We start from the raw sequence: 18,905 nt of genomic DNA on the forward strand, positions 1-18,905 counted from the left end.
TTAGTGACCTCCGATTGGCGTAACCGGGTGTCATTACTGCCGACGTGAATTACAATCTTACCAAATTTACACTTAGCCGTAGCCAGCAGTTTCAAATTTCCTTCAATGTCGCCTGTTCTGGCCCCCAGAAGACAATTGACTATGGTTGCTGGTGTCGCTAACTTCACATTTCTCAAAACAGAGTCGCCAATAACCAGAGTTTGATCCTCGGTGGGTGTGTCGCCGAGTGGGGAAAAACGGTTAGAAATGTGAATGGGTTGGCGGTGTACACGGGGCTTCTGTTTAGAACTACGCTTCTTCCTCACAGTCACCCAGTCGGCCTGCTTTCCCGGCTGCTCGGGATCTGCTGGAAGGGAACTAATTAATGGCATGAATCTAACTCCATACCTCTGAGCTGAGCTCAGCCAGCTGCACGGGTGCGACGATTTCCTCAAACTGACCCAGAATGACCCAAACTGATTCTGACTGACCCACATATGTCTAAATTAAGTACTTTTATTTATTTTCAGAAATGCGCTCCGGTCTCAAAACATTAATAGACAGTGCTCTCTCTTCCTCCCTCCCTCTGTCTCGCTGCCTCTTCAGAATCCTGAAACAATAAACAAGGGATGTCAAAGTACATTTTTGAGTACTGGCAATTTTTGGGGGGAGGGAGGTGATACAACGGACTCTGAACTTTGATATCTGATGTTACGAGCCCTGACGAGGTAGCAGTGCAGCCCGCTGTACGTCTGCAAATGAGAGTGCCGTTTGCTTTTCATGTACTGTTCTGAGAACCGAGCGCATTTCCAAAAATAAATAAAAGTGCTTCATTTAGTCATATTTGGGTCAGTTTGGGTAAATTTTCGCACTCGGTTGTACTGCAAGTCAACATCAATGTAATTCATAAAGAACGCAGGACGTCTCATTTTGGGAGGGAAAAAGACATTTTGGGCTGTTGTCTGTGTTACAGCATTTGGAAAGAGGCGGGGTTTGATTTAAACAGTGATTCGCTTTGAAGTTTTTAATTTAATCAGAAAGTGACATTTGGAGCATTTGGAGATGTCCCAACGGAACAGGGGATGATTCTCGTTTCTTACCTGCAACAAGACAAGAGTCCCAGTTTGTGACTTTAACAAAAGTGACTCACAATTGACATTTTTAAATGGCTTTGAGAGGGGGTTAAGAAGCGGACTTGTCGCTTCTGAAAAGTAGCGAAGCAGCGGGTTGGAGCACTGCTTCGTTGTTTCAAGCTTCAAAGCGGAGCTATTACAGAAGTGGTTGATTACAGACCTGCTGCAGGGTCTGTAATCATCGTAAAGAAATGATCATTTTCCCGATAAAACACCCTCAAAAACAACAGCCACTCTGAAGGACTGATAAGGGAATCATTAAGCAAAAAGGCTATTGATGTCGGTGGATCGAGTCATGTCTTAATGATTCTCAAAAAGAACTGATTCATGATACCCATCCCTTGCGCTCACCCCCTCCCGAAGAACTCTGGCGCCACCCCCCAGAGGGGCATGCCTCACAGTTTGAAAACCACTACGCTAGAAAATTCTGCATGTGTTCCTTTTATTGTGAGTCGGCTGCAATAAAAGGCTCATGTGCAGTAATGTGTGATGTAAATGTTTGTAGTAGAAGTCAAACATTTAAATGGTAGAACATCTGCATTTTAAGACATTAATTTCTGTTTAACTCTTATTTTGGTAACGCTGGTCATCAGGCTGTATTTTATTTTTTAAGGCACAGTAGTATAAAAAGGTTATATTCTGGTTATATACATATTCTGATACTTCGTGTGGATAACTTTCTCACTCTCCAGATGTTCTTCTCTGTCAGTCCATCCTTTTAAGTCTTATTCCACAATTGCCTCGCTTCCTTATATCCTTATGTGGAAGGTGCTGTGAAGAGAAATGAGAATAGTTCAAGTTTGATTTCATCATTAGGGTTAAACCAGAGCCTTAGCCAGGAATTTAGTGTTTCAGGCATCCTGAAACATTGAACCATTGCATAAAGTGATTCATTTAGTGTTTCGGGTGTTTTGAAGCAACGGCTCATTTTCTGAAGCAGATTGAGTTTTTGAGCATTAAATATTTTTGTAAATACAGTAGTGTTCAGAATAATAGTGCTGTGCTAATGTTATGTGACTAAAAAGATTAATCCAGGTTGTGAGTATATTTCTTATTGTTATATGGGAAACAAGGTACCAGTAGATTCAGTAGATTCTCACAAATCCAACAAGACCAAGCATTCATGATATGCACACTCTTAAGGCTATGAAATTGGGCTATTAGTAAAAAAAAGTAGAAAAGGGGGTGTTCACAATAATAGTAGTGTGGCATTCAGTCAGTGAGTTCGTCAATTTTGTGGAACAAACAGGTGTGAATCAGGTGTCCCCTATTTAAGGATGAAGCCAGCACCTGTTGAACATGCTTTTCTCTTTGAAAGCCTGAGGAAAATAGGAGAGGGGAAAACTTATATGCAGGTGCAAAAAATTATAGGCCGTTCATCTACAATGATCTCCAATGCTTTAAAATGGACAAAAAACAGAGACGCGTGGAAGAAAACGGAAAACAACCATCAAAATGGATAGAAGAATAACCAGAATGGCAAAGGCTCACCCATTGATCACCTCCAGGATGATCAAAGACAGTCTGGAGTTACCTGTAAGTGCTGTGACAGTTAGAAGACGCCTGTGTGAAGCTAATTTATTTGCAAGAATCCCCCGTAAAGTCCCTCTGTTAAATAAAAGACGTGTAGAAGAGGTTACTATTTGCCAAAGAACACATGAACTGGCCTAAAGAGGAATATATAAATAGAGGAATATTTTGTGGACTGATGAGAGTAAAATTGTTCTTTTTGGGTCCAAGGGCCGCAGACAGTTTGTGAGACGACCCCCAAACTCTGAATTCAAGCCACAGTTCACAGTGAAGACAGTGAAGCATGGTGGTGCAAGCATCATGATATGGGCATGTTTCTCCTACTATGGTGTTGGGCCTATATATCGCATACCAGGTATCATGGATCAGTTTGGATATGTCAAAATACTTGAAGAGGTCATGTTACCTTATGCTGAAGAGGACATGCCCTTGAAATGGGTGTTTCAACAAGACAATGACCCCAAGCACACTACTAAACGAGCAAAATCTTGGTTCCAAACCAACAAAATTAATGCCTCACAGATGTGAAAAAAAAATCATGAAAAACTGGTTATACAACTAAATACTAGTTTAGTGATCCACAGGATTGCTAAAAAGCAGTTTGAACAGTTTTGAGTTTGTAGTGTCAACAATAATGTAACAATAAGAAATATACTCAAAACCTGGATTAATCTTTTTAGTCACATAGCACTACTATCATTCTGAACACTACTGTACATCTCGCTGTCTACAAGGTGCTACAACGGTAGCTTTTTAAGCATTTAGATTTTGAGCATTTTGAAGCAGAGAATCATTTCCAACAGCTATCTTCTTTTGGCTGTTCCCGTTAGGGGTCGCCACAGCAGATTAATCATTTCCATCTCACCCTATCCTGTGAATCTTCCTCTGTCACACCAACCACCTGCATGTTCTCCATCAGCACATCAATAAACCTCCTCTTTGGTCTCCCTCTTCTCCTCCTGTCTGGTGGTTCCATCCTCAGGATCCTTCTTCCTATATACCCTGGGTCCCTCCTCTGCACATGTCCAAACCATCTCAATCTCACCTCTCTGACTTTGTCTCTAAGCTGTCCCTCTATGTTCATTCCTAATCCCGTCCATTCATTACTCCTAAAGAGAATCACAACATCTTCAGTTCTGCCTCCTGTCTTTCTGTTAGTGCCAACGTCTCTAAGCCGTACAACAGAACTGGTCTCATAACTGTTTTGTAGACTTTCCCCATCACTCTTACAGATATTCTTCTTCTATTCTAATTCCATGTATACCAGTCATACTGCCAACATTCAAACTCTTGCTTCCCCGACTCTCACTTCCACCCCTCTAGTTTTACTCTTCTCCCACTGTCTCTGAGCATGTTCTCCTCCTCCGCTTCTATGCCCAGCAGTAGCCCAATTTCCGTTGGCACCCTGTTGGTCAACGGCACCGGTGGCAGTTGTTGTTAACCCGGGCCTTGACCGATCAGGTGCTATGGAAATTTATTTTGTACTCTGCATCTTTATTTTGGCTTGTTTTACTCCGGATGCCCTTCCTGATGAAACCTACGCATTTATCCAGGCTTGGGACTGGCACTCAGAATGTACTGGCTGCACACCCCGTGTGGCTGAGTTAGAATCATTTCCAACAGCAACTGTTTTATTTTGTAGTTCAAGCATTTTGGTAAATCATTTTCTGAAATAATGAGCTTAATTAACATTTTGATCCTTTTGAAACACTGATATTTTAAAAGAAATTGGTCTACTGACATATCAATCATCTCACATCAGTGACATTTTCTATTTGTTTAAAAGTATCAAAAAGCCACATCATTGAGTAAATATTTCAGGAGGGGTTTAAACACAAAAAAGTAGCCCCTAGCGATGACTGTGGGTTAAACACTGTAAGTATAAGTTGAGTAGGATTAAATTGGCTGTACATGATTACACAAAGAGTAATAAGTTACAAATGAGGTACAGTGTGTGTTATTTGTCGGTCCATCATTCATGATGTCTCATGATGGTATACAGTTACCTTTCACAGATATGGACACATGCACCAGTACAGGCAGGACATTGCTGCATCCACCACACTACAGAATTGCATTGGTTTCTGGAGGGCAACCACACAGGCAGACAACAGGTCCATTATCACCTACAGAAAGTAACCATCTGTCTACCAAAGCGGGGTGAAATGTGGGTGTTCTGGGCCTTTTCCAGCTGCTGGAGTTCTCCATATTGAGGCACTGGCATATTGGATCATGTGCCAGATGGCCAAAATGTCATTGCTGGTGTTGCGTCACAATGCAAGTGATAGTCCTCACTTGTCTCCCTAGGTAACCATTTGTTTCACAAAGTCATTCCGAAGAAAATTTTCAGACGGGACCAAATACCAATGACATCCAGTTGTCGCTTTATGCCACTGGGAAGCATCCAAGTCTCACAATTGTACAAGACAGGAACCACCAGGATGCTAAAGCCTTGGATCTTCATTCGGTACTTTGTTTCCCATAATCCGCCTGCGCTTCCCAGAATGCATCGCGGTGCCAGCAGAGTTCCGATGTGCCATTTAAACAATGGCTGGCAAGGATGTAGATGGTGCCAATTCAGCGAGTTCACAAGTGATTATGATGGTGACATGTTATCTAGAGGAGGTGTAGCACCTGTGATGAACCTCTGCTGTGCTCTGATTGTGTCTTGTTGTCTATACTTCACAAGGTGTGTTTACATTGTGCCCTAAACCAGAACTCTGCTGACACGACCCCTCGCGTGAGTCACGGACCGCGAGACGGCGCGAGATTCACACCTGCGAAACAGTGAATTCTCCTGCAACAATACCACCATCGCCAAGGCCCTGCTCTCTAGGGATGTAATGACTCCATAAGCCCGCCCCGGGTGTCTCTTGAAAGGATGAAAGCCCAGAGATATGAACGTCACTGCTGAGATGCCTGTGACCTACCTCAGAAATTCCGGAGCTCGGACAATCATGTGCTGGAAGTCCTCCAGTGACAAACGTCCATCATTGTCCAGATCAGCCTCATCGATCACCTTATCGCAGACCATCCTCACCTCGTCCTCTGTCAGCTCATTGCGAGTGAGTTTGTTCAAGGTCTTCTCCAAATCTGACTTGCAGATAAAGTCGTCATTGTTGAAATCTTGCAGAAAGAAGGTGTTGTTAGTGTTAATTTAGTTGCAGATATTGAGTATATATCTCAATACTTTTTATTTTGTAGTAGAGTATAAAGTGTTTATTTTCCCAGCGCTGTTATTGTCAAGTTTGAAATGCATTTTGTCTAATTTTATAATTGCTGTGTGTGTAGCCATCGCAACACGTCACCTTCTAGACTTTGGAATATTAAATTAAACATTTGTTGGACCCCCACCTGTCATCTGCCTGTCAGCATTTCTTAATTAGGGGGTCACTGGTGCTAAGCACAAACTGAGCTTTGACAAGCTCGCTGCCTCCATAATGGGCTGCTGAAACATTTATAATGTTCCGTGTGCTGTCTGTCATGCCTCAAGTTCCATAACCGTCCACCGTGCTCTGTTTTCACATGATCAAAGCCATCAACATAAATATTATGTGCACTCTGGTTGCACGATAATGAAATGAGATTTTGTTGTTGTTGTTTCTTTACTGATTTCTTTTAAAAGTATGTCTGATTATATGATTTGTCTTGCACGAAGTCTAGTATTACATTATAACTCATATAAACCTTAAAAAATCTTAAGCCTAATGTGAACAGAATTATTCCTTCTTTGAGGAAAAACTGACTGAAACCTTCCTGACTTGGTAAATAATCATTCAAACACCTGTACCTCATATGTTTGGAACCAATTCAGGGAAATTAGTTTTTTTTAGGAGTCAATTATGCAATAATACGTGATTCAATGTGGTTCCAACATTTGATCAAATGTGCCGTAAATTAAATCTCTTTATTGTTGAGCCTTCCAACATAGTGCAGCAGATAGCGGAATATTTACAGAGGAATCCTGCAAATGGCGAAACAACCACCAAAGTTTGGTAGAAAGTGGTGCAAATTATTTGTTAACAGGGTTTTAAAAAGGAATAGTTTGCATCATGTGTCATTAACATGTTATGGGGTAATATATGTCATAGAATCCAATAGACCTTATTTAACCTTTACTTTGGAGACAAAAAAACATTCTACACAGTCAAAACTATTCAATTCATTAATCCTATTAGCTCAACCAATAATTTGCACCACTTCTTACCAAAATTGGAGCAATTTTAACTTTTGACCCCTGTACAAACTGAAATTGTTTGTCACCATTTTTGCTGTTTTTACCCCATAACTCCATAACATTCAGTCACAGACAGTCCAAACTATACCTTTTTGGAATCTTTCTGATTAGACAAGTAATGTGGTATCCTTTTCAATATGGTTGTGAAATTTTTGTGAAAATTTTTTTAATTAACCCCTACCTGGCCATCTATTGAAAATTTCAGCAGCCAGTAGGTTTTGCTCAAATGTCTGAGGAGTATTTGTGCCGAATTAGGTGGTTATATCACCATTTGAAGGATTGTTTCAGTTATCTGCTGCGTTACCATGTTTAATTCATAATGGTTGTAAGTGACACAGTAATGATTTTCAGTTTGACCTTTCAAGGTCACCCAAGATCAAAGTTGGGATGAGTAATAGGTGATATATGGCTTTATATTACTCTTTAACCCTCAAGAAACCGGCTGGGGTCATTTATAACCCTGGGCATATACTTTTGTGCACCATTTTTCAAATTTTAATCAGTGAAAAGTTTCCTAACATGAATTTGTCAATCTATTTGTCCTGCATTTGTTCATAGAATTTTGCAAGGATCGGCACATCCATGTGGCAAGTATAATCTAAACTTGTGTGGGGGTCACTATGACCCTCGCGGGAAGATCTTCGAAATTATAGCTTCAGATGGTATTGTAATTTGCCAACACTAATCAATATATTTTAGTGTCTTGCAGGGAAGCAACAGACCAAGAATAGCAAGATTTACATCTGCACAAACACTGAGACTGATTCTTGATGCCCAGACTGAGGATGAAAAGAATATTAGAGAGTGAATTAAGTATGAAACAATCATTTATATAGAAGTATTCCAATATAAAGTCAATGGGGTAATAAATAACCCCACTTGGTCATATTAGTCGCTAAAATAGCTTGATCACTTGAGGGTTAAGAGGAACCATAGGTATGCCATTGACCGAATCTTCAAAGTAACCATTCTAAATAGGTTTAACCTTTCAAGGTTACCCAAGGTCTAAGCTCATGTGACCATTAGAAAATTGATGTATGATTTCATATTACCATTTAATAGTAACAGCATCTGAATCTGTAACCAAGTCCTATATATTACCATTCTACATGTGTTTGACTTTTCAAGGTCATGTAACCAATTTAAAGGTAGTATCAGGCTCCACAGTAGTGTTTAATGGTAACTATAAGTTAAAGGTCATTTAAACAATACCAGTAGAAACATGGCATTACTTCATAGTGGTGTATCATTAACCATTACCTTTACGTAGCCATTCTAAGTGACTTTGACTTTTCAAGGTCACCCAAAGTCAAAGGTCATGTGACCAAAAGAAACATGATGCCTGACTTCATAGGGGTGTGTAATAGTAACCATTGGTGCATCATTAACCAATCCACCAATCCTTTTAACTAGAAATTGTAAATGCCTCCTGTATGCAATGGATGCAGTTTCTGACCTTGATGGGGTTTGAATCCCCACCCCGCCCCTCAAAAATAAAAGAAATAGGCGCATTTTCATCAAGTTACTGCAGTATTGACTTATGCTGGCTTCTTAAAAACACATTTGCAGCCCTAAGTACCCCTGAAGAGATGTAAAGTTGAAATAAAATTGGCCATTTTCAAGCTTTTTTAAATCTGTTGCTTTAAATTGAAAGGAGCTGCTGCTTGCCACACCCCCTCTCTGAAGGGAGGAGGAGTAGAGCAAGCGTTCTGAACAGTCTATTATCATAAACTTTTCTTTTAAAAGTTAAAATTATGCCTCCATATCATAGAATAAACCTCTTTAAACATTCTCTTATAACACTGTCACGTGCTACAATTTGTGAATAAGGGATGATCAGAAACATTGAGTCTTTATAACTTTTATGACTGCTGATGTTAAGAGGATTTGACATAAGTATGACCTCTGACCTGAATAATAAGCAGCAGGTATCCAAAGATTGGGGAGAAAGTGAAATGTTTGCTTTAAATTGAAATAATACCCGAGGATATCAGCAGATAGTGTTGCTTCACCATTATACTGTTCCAACATGACAAAACGTATCAACAGACAGCTCAAACAGTTATTTAATAATTAATCGATTACTTAAGTAACAGCTAATCCATCAGTAGTGTTTACTTCTTAAGGGCCATACTAATGTTACGGTGTTTTACCGTAGATTTTGAAAGCGTAGTAAGCTTTGAGGTCGCGTGGAGCCATCTCGCTCAGGACTGAGAACATGTCCAAAAAGTCGTCCAGGGTCATGTTTCCTTCTCCGTCTTCTGAAAAAACCTCAGCGATCCTCTGACAAAATGGGTTATCCTGCACAGAATCAAATCAAATCAAATCAATTTTATTTATATAGCGCCAAATCACAACAAACAGTTGCCCCAAGGCGCTTTACATTGTAAGGCAAGGCCATATAATAATTACGGAAAAACCCCAATGGTCAAAACGACCCCCTGTGAGCAAGCACTTGGCAACAGTGGGAAGGAAAAACTCCCTTTTAACAGGAAGAAACCTCCAGCAGAACCAGGCTCAGGGAGGGGCAGTCCTCTGCTGGGACTGGTTGGGGCTGAGGGAGAGAACCAGGAAAAAGACATGCTGTGGAGGGGAGCAGAGATCAATCACTAATGATTAAATGCAGAGTGGTGCATACAGAGCAAAAAGAGAAAGAAACACTCAGTGCATCATGGGAACCCCCCAGCAGTCTAAGTCTATAGCAGCATAACTAAGGGATGGTTCAGGGTCACCTGATCCAGTCCTAACTATAAGCTTTAGCAAAAAGGAAAGTTTTAAGCCTAATCTTAAAAGTAGAGAGGGTGTCTGTCTCCCTGATCCGAATTGGGAGCTGGTTCCACAGGAGAGGAGCCTGAAAGCTGAAGGCTCTGCCTCCCATTCTACTCTTACAAACCCTAGGAACTACAAGTAAGCCTGCAGTCTGAGAGCGAAGCGCTCTATTAGGATGATATGGTACTATGAGGTCCCTAAGATAAGATGGGACCTGATTATTCAAAACCTTATAAGTAAGAAGAAGAATTTTAAATTCTATTCTAGAATTAACAGGAAGCCAATGAAGAGATGCCAATATGGGTGAGATATGCTCTCTCCTTCTAGTCCCTGTCAGTACTCTAGCTGCAGCATTTTGAATTAACTGAAGGCTTTTCAGGGAACTTTTAGGACAACCTGATAATAATGAATTACAATAGTCCAGCCTAGAGGAAATAAATGCATGAATTAGTTTTTCAGCATCACTCTGAGACAAGACCTTTCTAATTTTAGAGATATTGCGCAAATGCAAAAAAGCAGTCCTACATATTTGTTTAATATGCGCATCACAGAAGAGAAACCAGCACACTGATCCAAGTAAAAACTTCAAGTACAACTCATACGACTCAACGAAGAGCTGTCGCTTGTCCTCGATGGATTTTAAATGTCAATTTTAAAGTCAAAAATGTTTTTCATTGCATTTTTTGTTATACGAGGTCTATTAGAAAAGTATCCGACCTTATTATTTTTTTCAAAAACCATATGGATTTGAATCACGTGTGATTACATCAGACATGCTTGAACCCTCGTGGGCATGCAAGAGTTTTTTCACGCCTGTCGGTTACATCATTCGCCTGTGGGCAGTCTTTGAGTGAGGAGTCGCCCACCCTCTCGTCGATTTTTCATTGTTTAGGAACGGCTCAGAGACTGCTCTTTGTTTGATCAAAATTTTTTCAAAAACTGTAAGGCACAACTGAGTGGACACCATTCGATAAATTCAGCTGGTTTTCGGTAAAAATTTTAACGGCTGATGAGAGATTTTGGTCTGGTAGTGTCTCTTTAAGGATGGCCCATGGCGCCTGACGGCGATCTGCGCTTCAAGGCGGCAGCGTCTCGCCGTTTCAAGTTGAAAACTTCCACATTTCAGGCTCTGTTGACCCAGGAAGTCGTCAGAGAACAGAGAACTTTCAGAAGAAGTCGGCATGAGGAGTTTATTCGGACATTCCATTGTTAACAAACATTTTGTAATGAAAGAACGTGTGGGCAGAGTCGCATGTCGGGCCGGACCCGACCGCGGGGGGGTCACCTCCGTTGGAAACCTTAACTGGCAAGTTGGAACATGCCCAACTGTTAAACAATTTCTCAGTTACTCACTTGTTGAAAGCCATCAAAAGCCGCCTGAATTTTACAAATGGTTTTCAACACGGAGGTGTTTTTCCTGTCGCGGCGCACACAGATTTGCCGAGTCATCACGGAAATGACTCGGCGAATTTGCGTGCACGTGTTTCGTTACAAAATGTCCTTAAACAGTGGAATGTCCGCATAAAGTCCTCATGCCGGCCTCTTCTGAATCTTCTCTGTTCTCTCACGACGTCCTGGGTGAATTAAGCCTTAAATTAGGATGTTTTCAGGTCAAAACAGGCCGACGACGGCCCCTGGAAGCGCTGCGCAACGTCCTGCTCCGTGGGAAGTCCTTACACCGACAGAAACACCCCATAATCTCTCATCAGCTGTTAAACTTTTCACCGAAAACCAGCTAAATTTCTCGAATAGTGTCCACTCGGATATTCCTCACAGGTCCAGAAAAAATTCTGATAAAGCAACGCGCGCCGTCTTGAGCAGCGTGTGAAACAAAGGAATTCAGCCGAGAGGGCTGGACCACATCTCACTCAAGGCCTGCCCACAGGGAAATGACGTCACCGACACGCTTGAAAAAACTCACGCATGCGCACGAGGGTTCAAGCATGATTGGTGTAATCGCACGTCATTCAAATACATATAGTTAAAAAAAAATAATAAAAGTGTCGGTTTATTATCTAATAGACCTCATACAATGACTTTTTACGGTAGTTCAAATCTTTGATTTCTGAAATAATAATGTTCCTTGTAAATTCTAACTGGAGTCCGTCATTTTAAACAGGTCCTGGACGTGTTGTGGCAGAAGTCTATTTTTCACTTGGAACATAATTTGTAGTATGATATAATCAATCAAGTCCCAAAATTTCTAAATATACAAACAGACAAACAAAGGCTTTGTTGGGTCACGATTAGGTTTCTTATTAATAATTTTTATAGCTTTCTTTTGAAGTAAAAATATAGGATTTGTGTTAGTTTTGTGGGTGGTTCCCAAAACTTCAATACAGTAGGGCATGTATGGAACAAATAATGAGTGATATAATGTATCTAATGAGTGCTGGGGGAGGAAATCTTGTGCTTTACACAAAATGGCAATGATTTTTGACATTATAGATTTAACGTAATTTATATGTGTTTTCCAACTTAAATAATTTAGTTTCATTAACGACTTCAATTCGATTTTCATTTTTATAGCACCAAATCACAACAAAGTTGCCTCAAGGTGCTTCACACAAGTAAGGTCTAACCTTACCAGCCCCCTTACCAAGAGGTAATTTCTTATTTTAAGTGTTCAACATGCTTATTTCTAGATTTAACAATCTTAATTGAAGAATCTTGTCAAGTGAAATTATCTTGCTGCATGGACAAATTATTTCACTTGTTTTGAGTACCTTTCCCCTCAGATTTAGGGTTTTTAATCTTGCTTTTAGACACCCCTATTTTGCAGTGTAATGCACATGCTTTCCAAACAGAAGGTCCCCAGTTTGAGGTCATCCAAGCTTGTTTTACGTGTGTTTCTAGAGTTGTCAGGAAAGGCAACCAGTGTAAAATCCACCTTGGACTTACTTTATTTGGTCAGAATGCTTCAGGTTCTGGCAGAGTGTTCTATAAGACTCCACAGAAATTTGCATTTTGCAAATAATTTAAAGCAAAATTAAGACTGTGCAGCCAGTGATTTCTGATATACAACATAATAGACATAGAAAGCACACAAAGTTGGATGCATGGGTGGTATCTTGTCCACTGTGCCAAGCACTGCATTCACTTTATTTTCTGCCATTGTGTAAAGAGGCACAGAATTGACCCTTTCCTAACAAGAGGGCCCTCAGGGAACCACCGGTGTTCTTCAAGTTTACAGGAGTCAGGTAACATATAACCTTTCAAAGAGTTCTCTCGATTAGCTGGCCATTAATTATGGATCGACAGCACAGGGGAAGCAGGTCTGGGCCAGCGGGTCTACCTTCAGCTCCGGCATGCTGCCAATCAGCTCATATGGTAACTTCACATCTGGCTGGTTGGTGTAGTCAAGAGGAACAAGTTGCGGTGCCAAATCCCGATAGCGGTAGAACAGCCTGGATTAGCAAAGTTTGGGGGGGGGGGGGGGGGGGTAGTACTGTCAATATATTTAGGAGTGCTGGGTTTAAACTTTAAAGTATTATTTTAATTCTACTTGTCCATATTTAACTTATGCACTGAAATAAATAAATAAACAGCAGGTGCCAAACAAAATAAAATTAAACTTTGTTACTCCAAACAGTGGTTCAAAAATAACAGGTATTGTACATTTTAATATCAACTTAAACCACATGAACTCACCTGAGAATTTCTTTTCTTGTAAAATATGTGCAGTCCTGAAACGGCAATTAGATCATTGAAAAAGAGAAATTAATGACCTCTGACAAGAAGGTTATTGATTTCTTTGAATTTTGGTGGAGTATGGGCCAAGGAGAAAACCATTAACTCGATGGTGGATCCAGGAAGATAACTTAAAGAAAGTGATTTTTTTTTTTTTTCTGGATCCACTTCCTAAAATGAATCTGCTCTGAAAGTTAATGGTTTCTTCCTTGGTTCATACCTCACCCTTCCACCAGTTTTACAGAAAATCAGTTTAGTAGTTTTTGTGTAATCCTGCTAACAACCAAACCAATCAACCAACCAACCAACAGGCAAAAAGACATGGGTGAAGACATGACATCCTTGGCAAAAGTAAAAAAAAAAAAAAAATAAATAAATAAAATAATAAAAAAGGAATATGTAGCATGCTAATATATAAGAATGGGTGACATCTGGTTTGTTGGCAGAGGTATGTGCGCTCTGAATGCCAGTCTAGTTAAATCAGTTCTTTTTCAGTGAGTTGCTGAAATGCATTACTGTGCAAAAAACAAACCAAAAAAAACAAAACGTGTAGCCTATCGAGTGTCAATGCAGAAATATGTTTTAGAATTTTTTTTGTCCACTAGTGGTGGCCAAGTGGTTAATGCACTTGGTTTCAGTGCGGAAGGTTCCCAGTTCGAATCCCACCCCTGCCACATTTCTCCATGTAATGTGGAATTGCGTCAGGAAGGGCATCCGGCGTAAAACTTGTGCCAATTCAATTCAGATCCACCTTGGATTTGCTGTGGCGACCTCAAGTACAAAACAAGGGAGCAGCCGAAGGGTCTTACTATTATGGCAGTAAAAGGGCAAAGTTGTTTTTTTTTTATTTAACTCTCTGATGCATGAATGATGAAAGCCTGGGTCAAGATTATTTTTTCTGAAGTATTTTTATTCTTCTCAAGACATGAAAAAATATGTTCAACTTTTTTTTTTCAAAAAATATTTATTTCATAAACTTACAGAAATGTGTGCCTGAACACTCAACATAAAACATTGTGAACTAAATGTAAAAATTAATAAACTTGTGTTTTATTATAAATATACAAAGACTTGTTTTTTTTTATCCTTTGAAAAACAAAATAAAAAAAATACAGACTGGTATGCAAAAAACCATTGCATTTAAGAGAAAATGACTTTTTCGTTGCTGTCCACTGCAGCGACTGCTATGCACCAGGAAAGGAATATCACAGAGAATTTGATGTGTTTTATTAAAGAAACTAAGAGACTTTGTCAGATGGATGGAAAATTCTACAAACAGGATGTCTAATAAATCAGTGTCTAATAAACTGATGAACTTCCAGAGATCTTTGCACAGTGCTATATGTGTTTTATGCACACAGTTTGTATAGTACAAATCAATATTTGATTCTTCACATCCTGTGTGGCGCTGATTGAAAACCATCCAGAAAACATTTCTCAGCCGGATTCACATGGCCTAGCAAACACCATGAGAAAAGCTTTGAGTTATTTGATTTCAACACCATCCTGAAAGGAGCACCAGCAGTGCCTGGAGCTTATTTTCTTACGCATGAGCCACACAAAGTAATCTGATTTTCTCATACGTACACACAGATGGATGTTAGACTATCAGTGAGAAAAAAGGGACAGTACCGACCTGGTAGGCGTCGAGCTGTTGTGCTGTGAAGATAGTCTGTTTATTCCCCATATCTTTGTGGGCAAACACCGAGCCTTGGGTTCATCGCTGCTGCAAGTTCCAAATGCTTTTCAGCTGAATTGTCAGATATGAAATACTTGGACAAAAGAAAGCCGGAGCCAACGAGGGGATCGGGTGTCCTTTGGTCCCCTTTACAATGGCAGCATTTCATCATTTTCTCCATAGTGAATAGAAGCCCCTTTGACAATGAATGAGGGCCGTCGGCCAACATCATGCCGAGCAGTATCAACCCCCTTAGTGCCACTCTATGGCCAATGCCTCGGTCATGACTCCGGTTACCCTCTTTAGAGGCAGGCTTTTCTAGTAAGCAATGAGACAGTTTGACGGACAAGCAGCAGTGGCCACCAGATCTAGGTTTTGGAAGTGAAAGAAACTGACAAACAAGCTGATTTCAAACTACATGGAACTTCGACCACACCTGCTCCTAATTTCTATTGGGCATATGATGATAAAATGACAAGCATTTATTGTTTTTGTGTTTGTTAACACACTAAAGGGAAGGTCTTGTTTATTTTCTTCCTCGGTTTCCAAAGCTGAGGAATAACTGTTCATGTCAAATCAAATCAAATGTATTAATTTATATAGCGCCAATTCACGATGAAATCATCTCAAGGCGCTTCACACAACATAATAAAAACAGAAAAAACTGAATTAAAAATTTAAAAACACAATAAAAAAGACAACCATAAAAGAATACAAGAATAAAAACACATCATAACACTAATGATAAAACAAGGAAAACAAATGAGTCTTTAGACATGATTTAAAAGTCTCCACAGTATCCAACTGTCATACGTGTGCCAGGAGATCATTCCACAGAGCTGGGGCACAGTAGGAGAAAGCTCTGTGATCGGCAGACTTTTTATTCACCCTGGGTACATAAAAAAGTCCTGCACCCTGAGAATGCAGGGCCCGAGCCGATACATAGGGGCTTACCAGGTCAGCCAGATAGGGAGGTGCAAGTCCATGAACAATCTTATAAACTAATAACAGTACTTTAAAATCCGATCTTGCAGTGACTGGAAGCCAGTGCAGGGATGCCAAAACGCGCGTAATGTGGTTGAATTTTTTGCTTTGTGTCAAAAGTCTGGCAGCAGCATTTTGAGCCAGTTGTACACCCCTAATACTGGACTGCGGTAAACCAGAGAATAGAGCATTACCAGTCTGTCGCAGGGCTCCTAATAAGATGTTGTAAATTTGATTACAATCCATGAAGACCTCATGGGGTTCTGCATACACTTTTCAGAAGTCTGCCCCCTAGTGGCCACAATTAAAGCTAAAACACAGCCAACATTAAACTTGTCCCAGAAGTTCATCAGGTTTCATGTTGATGCACAAAGTTTTTGGCAAGCTATGACTTGCACTATGTGTCAAATATTTTGCCTCCTGGTGGTCACAGTTATAACTGAAACATGCCCAATGTCAAACTTGTCCCAGGTCCTAGTGAAGTGATCTTATGTGCCAAATGTCACTTTGACATGCGAAATGTTTGTCAAGATATTGCTTACACAACATTTGAGACAATCTGCCCCCTGGTGGCAACAATTATAATGAAGAAGAAGGGCCTTTAATGTCATTGTACAAACATACAAAGAAACTTGTCCTCTGCATTTAACCCATCCTAATTACAGTTAGTCACAATCCTACCACTAGGAGCAGTGGGCAGCCACAGTCCAGTGCCCGGGGACCAACTCCAGATGTAGAGACACTGCCTTGGTCAGGGACAGAGAGAGGAGCAGATCCTAAATAAGCATGTTGTTGATTGTGGGAGGAAACTGGAGGAAACCCATGCAGACAACAGAGAACATGCAAACTCCTCACAGAAAGGACCAAGCTGGAAACGATCCCATGACCTTCTTGCTGCAAGGCAACAGTGCTAACCAGTAAGCCACTGTGCCATCAATCAAAATTCGAACATGCAAAACATCAAAATATTTAAATTCTCAGTGAGGTGACCACATGTGCCAATTTGACCATGATACACAAAGGTTTTGACAAGATATTACAAACACACACACACACACACACACACACACACACACACACACACACACACACACACACACACACACACACACACACACACACACACACACACACACACACACACACAGACAGACAGACAGACAGACAGACAGAGTCAAGTAGTTACTAGACCTGCTGCTCTGCCTTTGGTGACTGGTAAAAACAAATAAAACCGAAATGTGTCAGAAGAAAATTAACATGTGACCAAGAGCTGGTGTGACTGGGAGAAAGCCACGTATCACACACTGTGCTTTTTGTTTGTGTATGTGTGTGTGTGTGCACGTGTTGTTGTTGTGTATTGGGAGAAAAAAGAAAGGAAAAGTAATTAAATCTCCACAAAATCATTTTGTTACCATGGACCCCACAACAGCAGGATACCTAACAGGTGTGTTTCACAAAATCCAGAATGTACGTTTATGACTTCAAAATTATGCTGACTCAGCGTATGTGTGTATGTAACCTTTATGAACTCTGTCCAGCAGGTGTCAGTGTTCACCCGGTGGCAGCACAGCACACGATGTCTTCCATTTCATGTAAACTCCAAAGAAACATTTAAAATACAGCTGATCTACGGTGGCCCTAAGAGGCCAAATGCACTGCAACTTAAGAACACATCGGCACACAGAAAAACACTGCAAACAGAAAAATGCTGCAAAAGCACACAAAACAAAATGGAAGTTGGAAAAAAGAAAATGGAAGCTAGAAAAATAGAAACAGAAGTTGGAAAAACAACACTGAAGTAAATGTATTGCAACTTAAGAAAACACCAGCACACAGAAAAACGCTGAAAACAGCAAAACGCTGCAAAAAGAAAAACGCTGCAAACAGAAGAATGCAGGATATGAAATTACCATCATATTATTTGGCAAGCACATATCCGTGTAACGTTGTAAAAGGAACACACAAATCTGTGCGCAACCACTGTGCACATGCACTGTATACAAGTACTCAAAAGTCACTTTTGACAAGTGTTCCACCTGATTTTTATTTGTTGGGGTAAATAAGTACTAATGCATAGATATAAAAAATAATTCATTAATTAAACTTGCACTGACTGACATTTGTGGTGTACATCACTCATTACCAAGGCAATGGATAATGACATCTAAAGGTGAGTGGTGAATGCTTAATTTTAAGGAAGACCGGTGTTTACCATTCTCTATAAAAAGTGACAAAACTTGAATGTTACAGCAACATGAGCCACAAAAACTTCCAATATGTCCCAGCAGCTGGATTCCACAGTACGGACAACACATTGTCTGGTAGAGATGTTGTGTGTCGGGGGGTGTGGCTGGAGGTTTTGGTGTTGTTTTCTTTTCTTTGCTCCTCAGGTGGCATGGAAGCTGATTTGTCTGTGGAAAAAAGGTGCTGGCTGAAGAATCCTCACCCTCGTCAATATCATGTGAGGCACCTGGGACTGGTGCTCACGTGCAGCCCTAAAGACTTTCAGCTGTAGCGGATAATTGGATGGCGTTCTGCTTTTGAGGCATGTGTGGATCGAGCGGAACTGCCGGGAACTCGACCTTGTGATGTTCGTTTGTGGGACGCTGAGGACCGCACCTGGGTTTGACACATTAAGCCTGTGAAGCAAGGAAGGGTGAGGACACATGCTGTCAGCACACAGTAAAGGTAATTAACTGTTGGACTAATTGTAGATAGTAACTTGATGTTTTGCTACATAGTATACGTGAAATTGTGATGAGAATGGTGTGGCTTGCTTCTCACTGCTGTGGCGTGCAGGATAAGTGATCCTCCACTTATTGTGAGAAGCTGCTCATGTGCATAAAGATAAAAAGTACAGACCTTGATGTGTTGCTGATAGCATGTGTTTTGTGAAAGAAATTGC

General features: G+C 40.5%; 1 protein-coding gene across 1 annotated transcript; it reads right to left on the reverse strand.

Annotated features, from left to right (window-relative positions):
• Nucleotides 1-1,776: 1,776 nt before the first annotated feature.
• On the reverse strand, nucleotides 1,777-15,291 carry cib3 (calcium and integrin binding family member 3). The gene is made up of 6 exons (XM_034165591.1): nucleotides 14,975-15,291; nucleotides 13,300-13,334; nucleotides 12,944-13,055; nucleotides 9,033-9,180; nucleotides 5,573-5,768; nucleotides 1,777-1,883 (listed from the first exon to the last, which is right to left on the reverse strand). The coding sequence occupies exons 1-6, from the start codon at nucleotides 15,023-15,025 to the stop codon at nucleotides 1,862-1,864; spliced, it is 564 nt and encodes a 187-aa protein (XP_034021482.1). The 5' UTR covers nucleotides 15,026-15,291; the 3' UTR covers nucleotides 1,777-1,861.
• Between the last annotated feature and the right edge of the window lie 3,614 nt (nucleotides 15,292-18,905).

This window comes from Thalassophryne amazonica, unplaced genomic scaffold (genome assembly GCF_902500255.1).
Source record: "Thalassophryne amazonica unplaced genomic scaffold, fThaAma1.1, whole genome shotgun sequence".
Classification (NCBI taxonomy): domain Eukaryota; kingdom Metazoa; phylum Chordata; class Actinopteri; order Batrachoidiformes; family Batrachoididae; genus Thalassophryne; species Thalassophryne amazonica.

Coding starts and splice junctions, on each gene's coding strand:
- cib3 (XM_034165591.1), bottom strand. CDS start 15,025: ATGGGGAATAAACAGACTATCTTCACAGCACAACAGCTCGACGCCTAC. Junction 13,056..13,299: donor ACAAGAAAAGAAATTCTCAG/GTGAGTTCATGT, acceptor TTGCTAATCCAG/GCTGTTCTACCGCTATCGGG. Junction 9,181..12,943: donor GCAGCATGCCGGAGCTGAAG/GTAGACCCGCTG, acceptor GATTCTGTGCAG/GATAACCCATTTTGTCAGAG.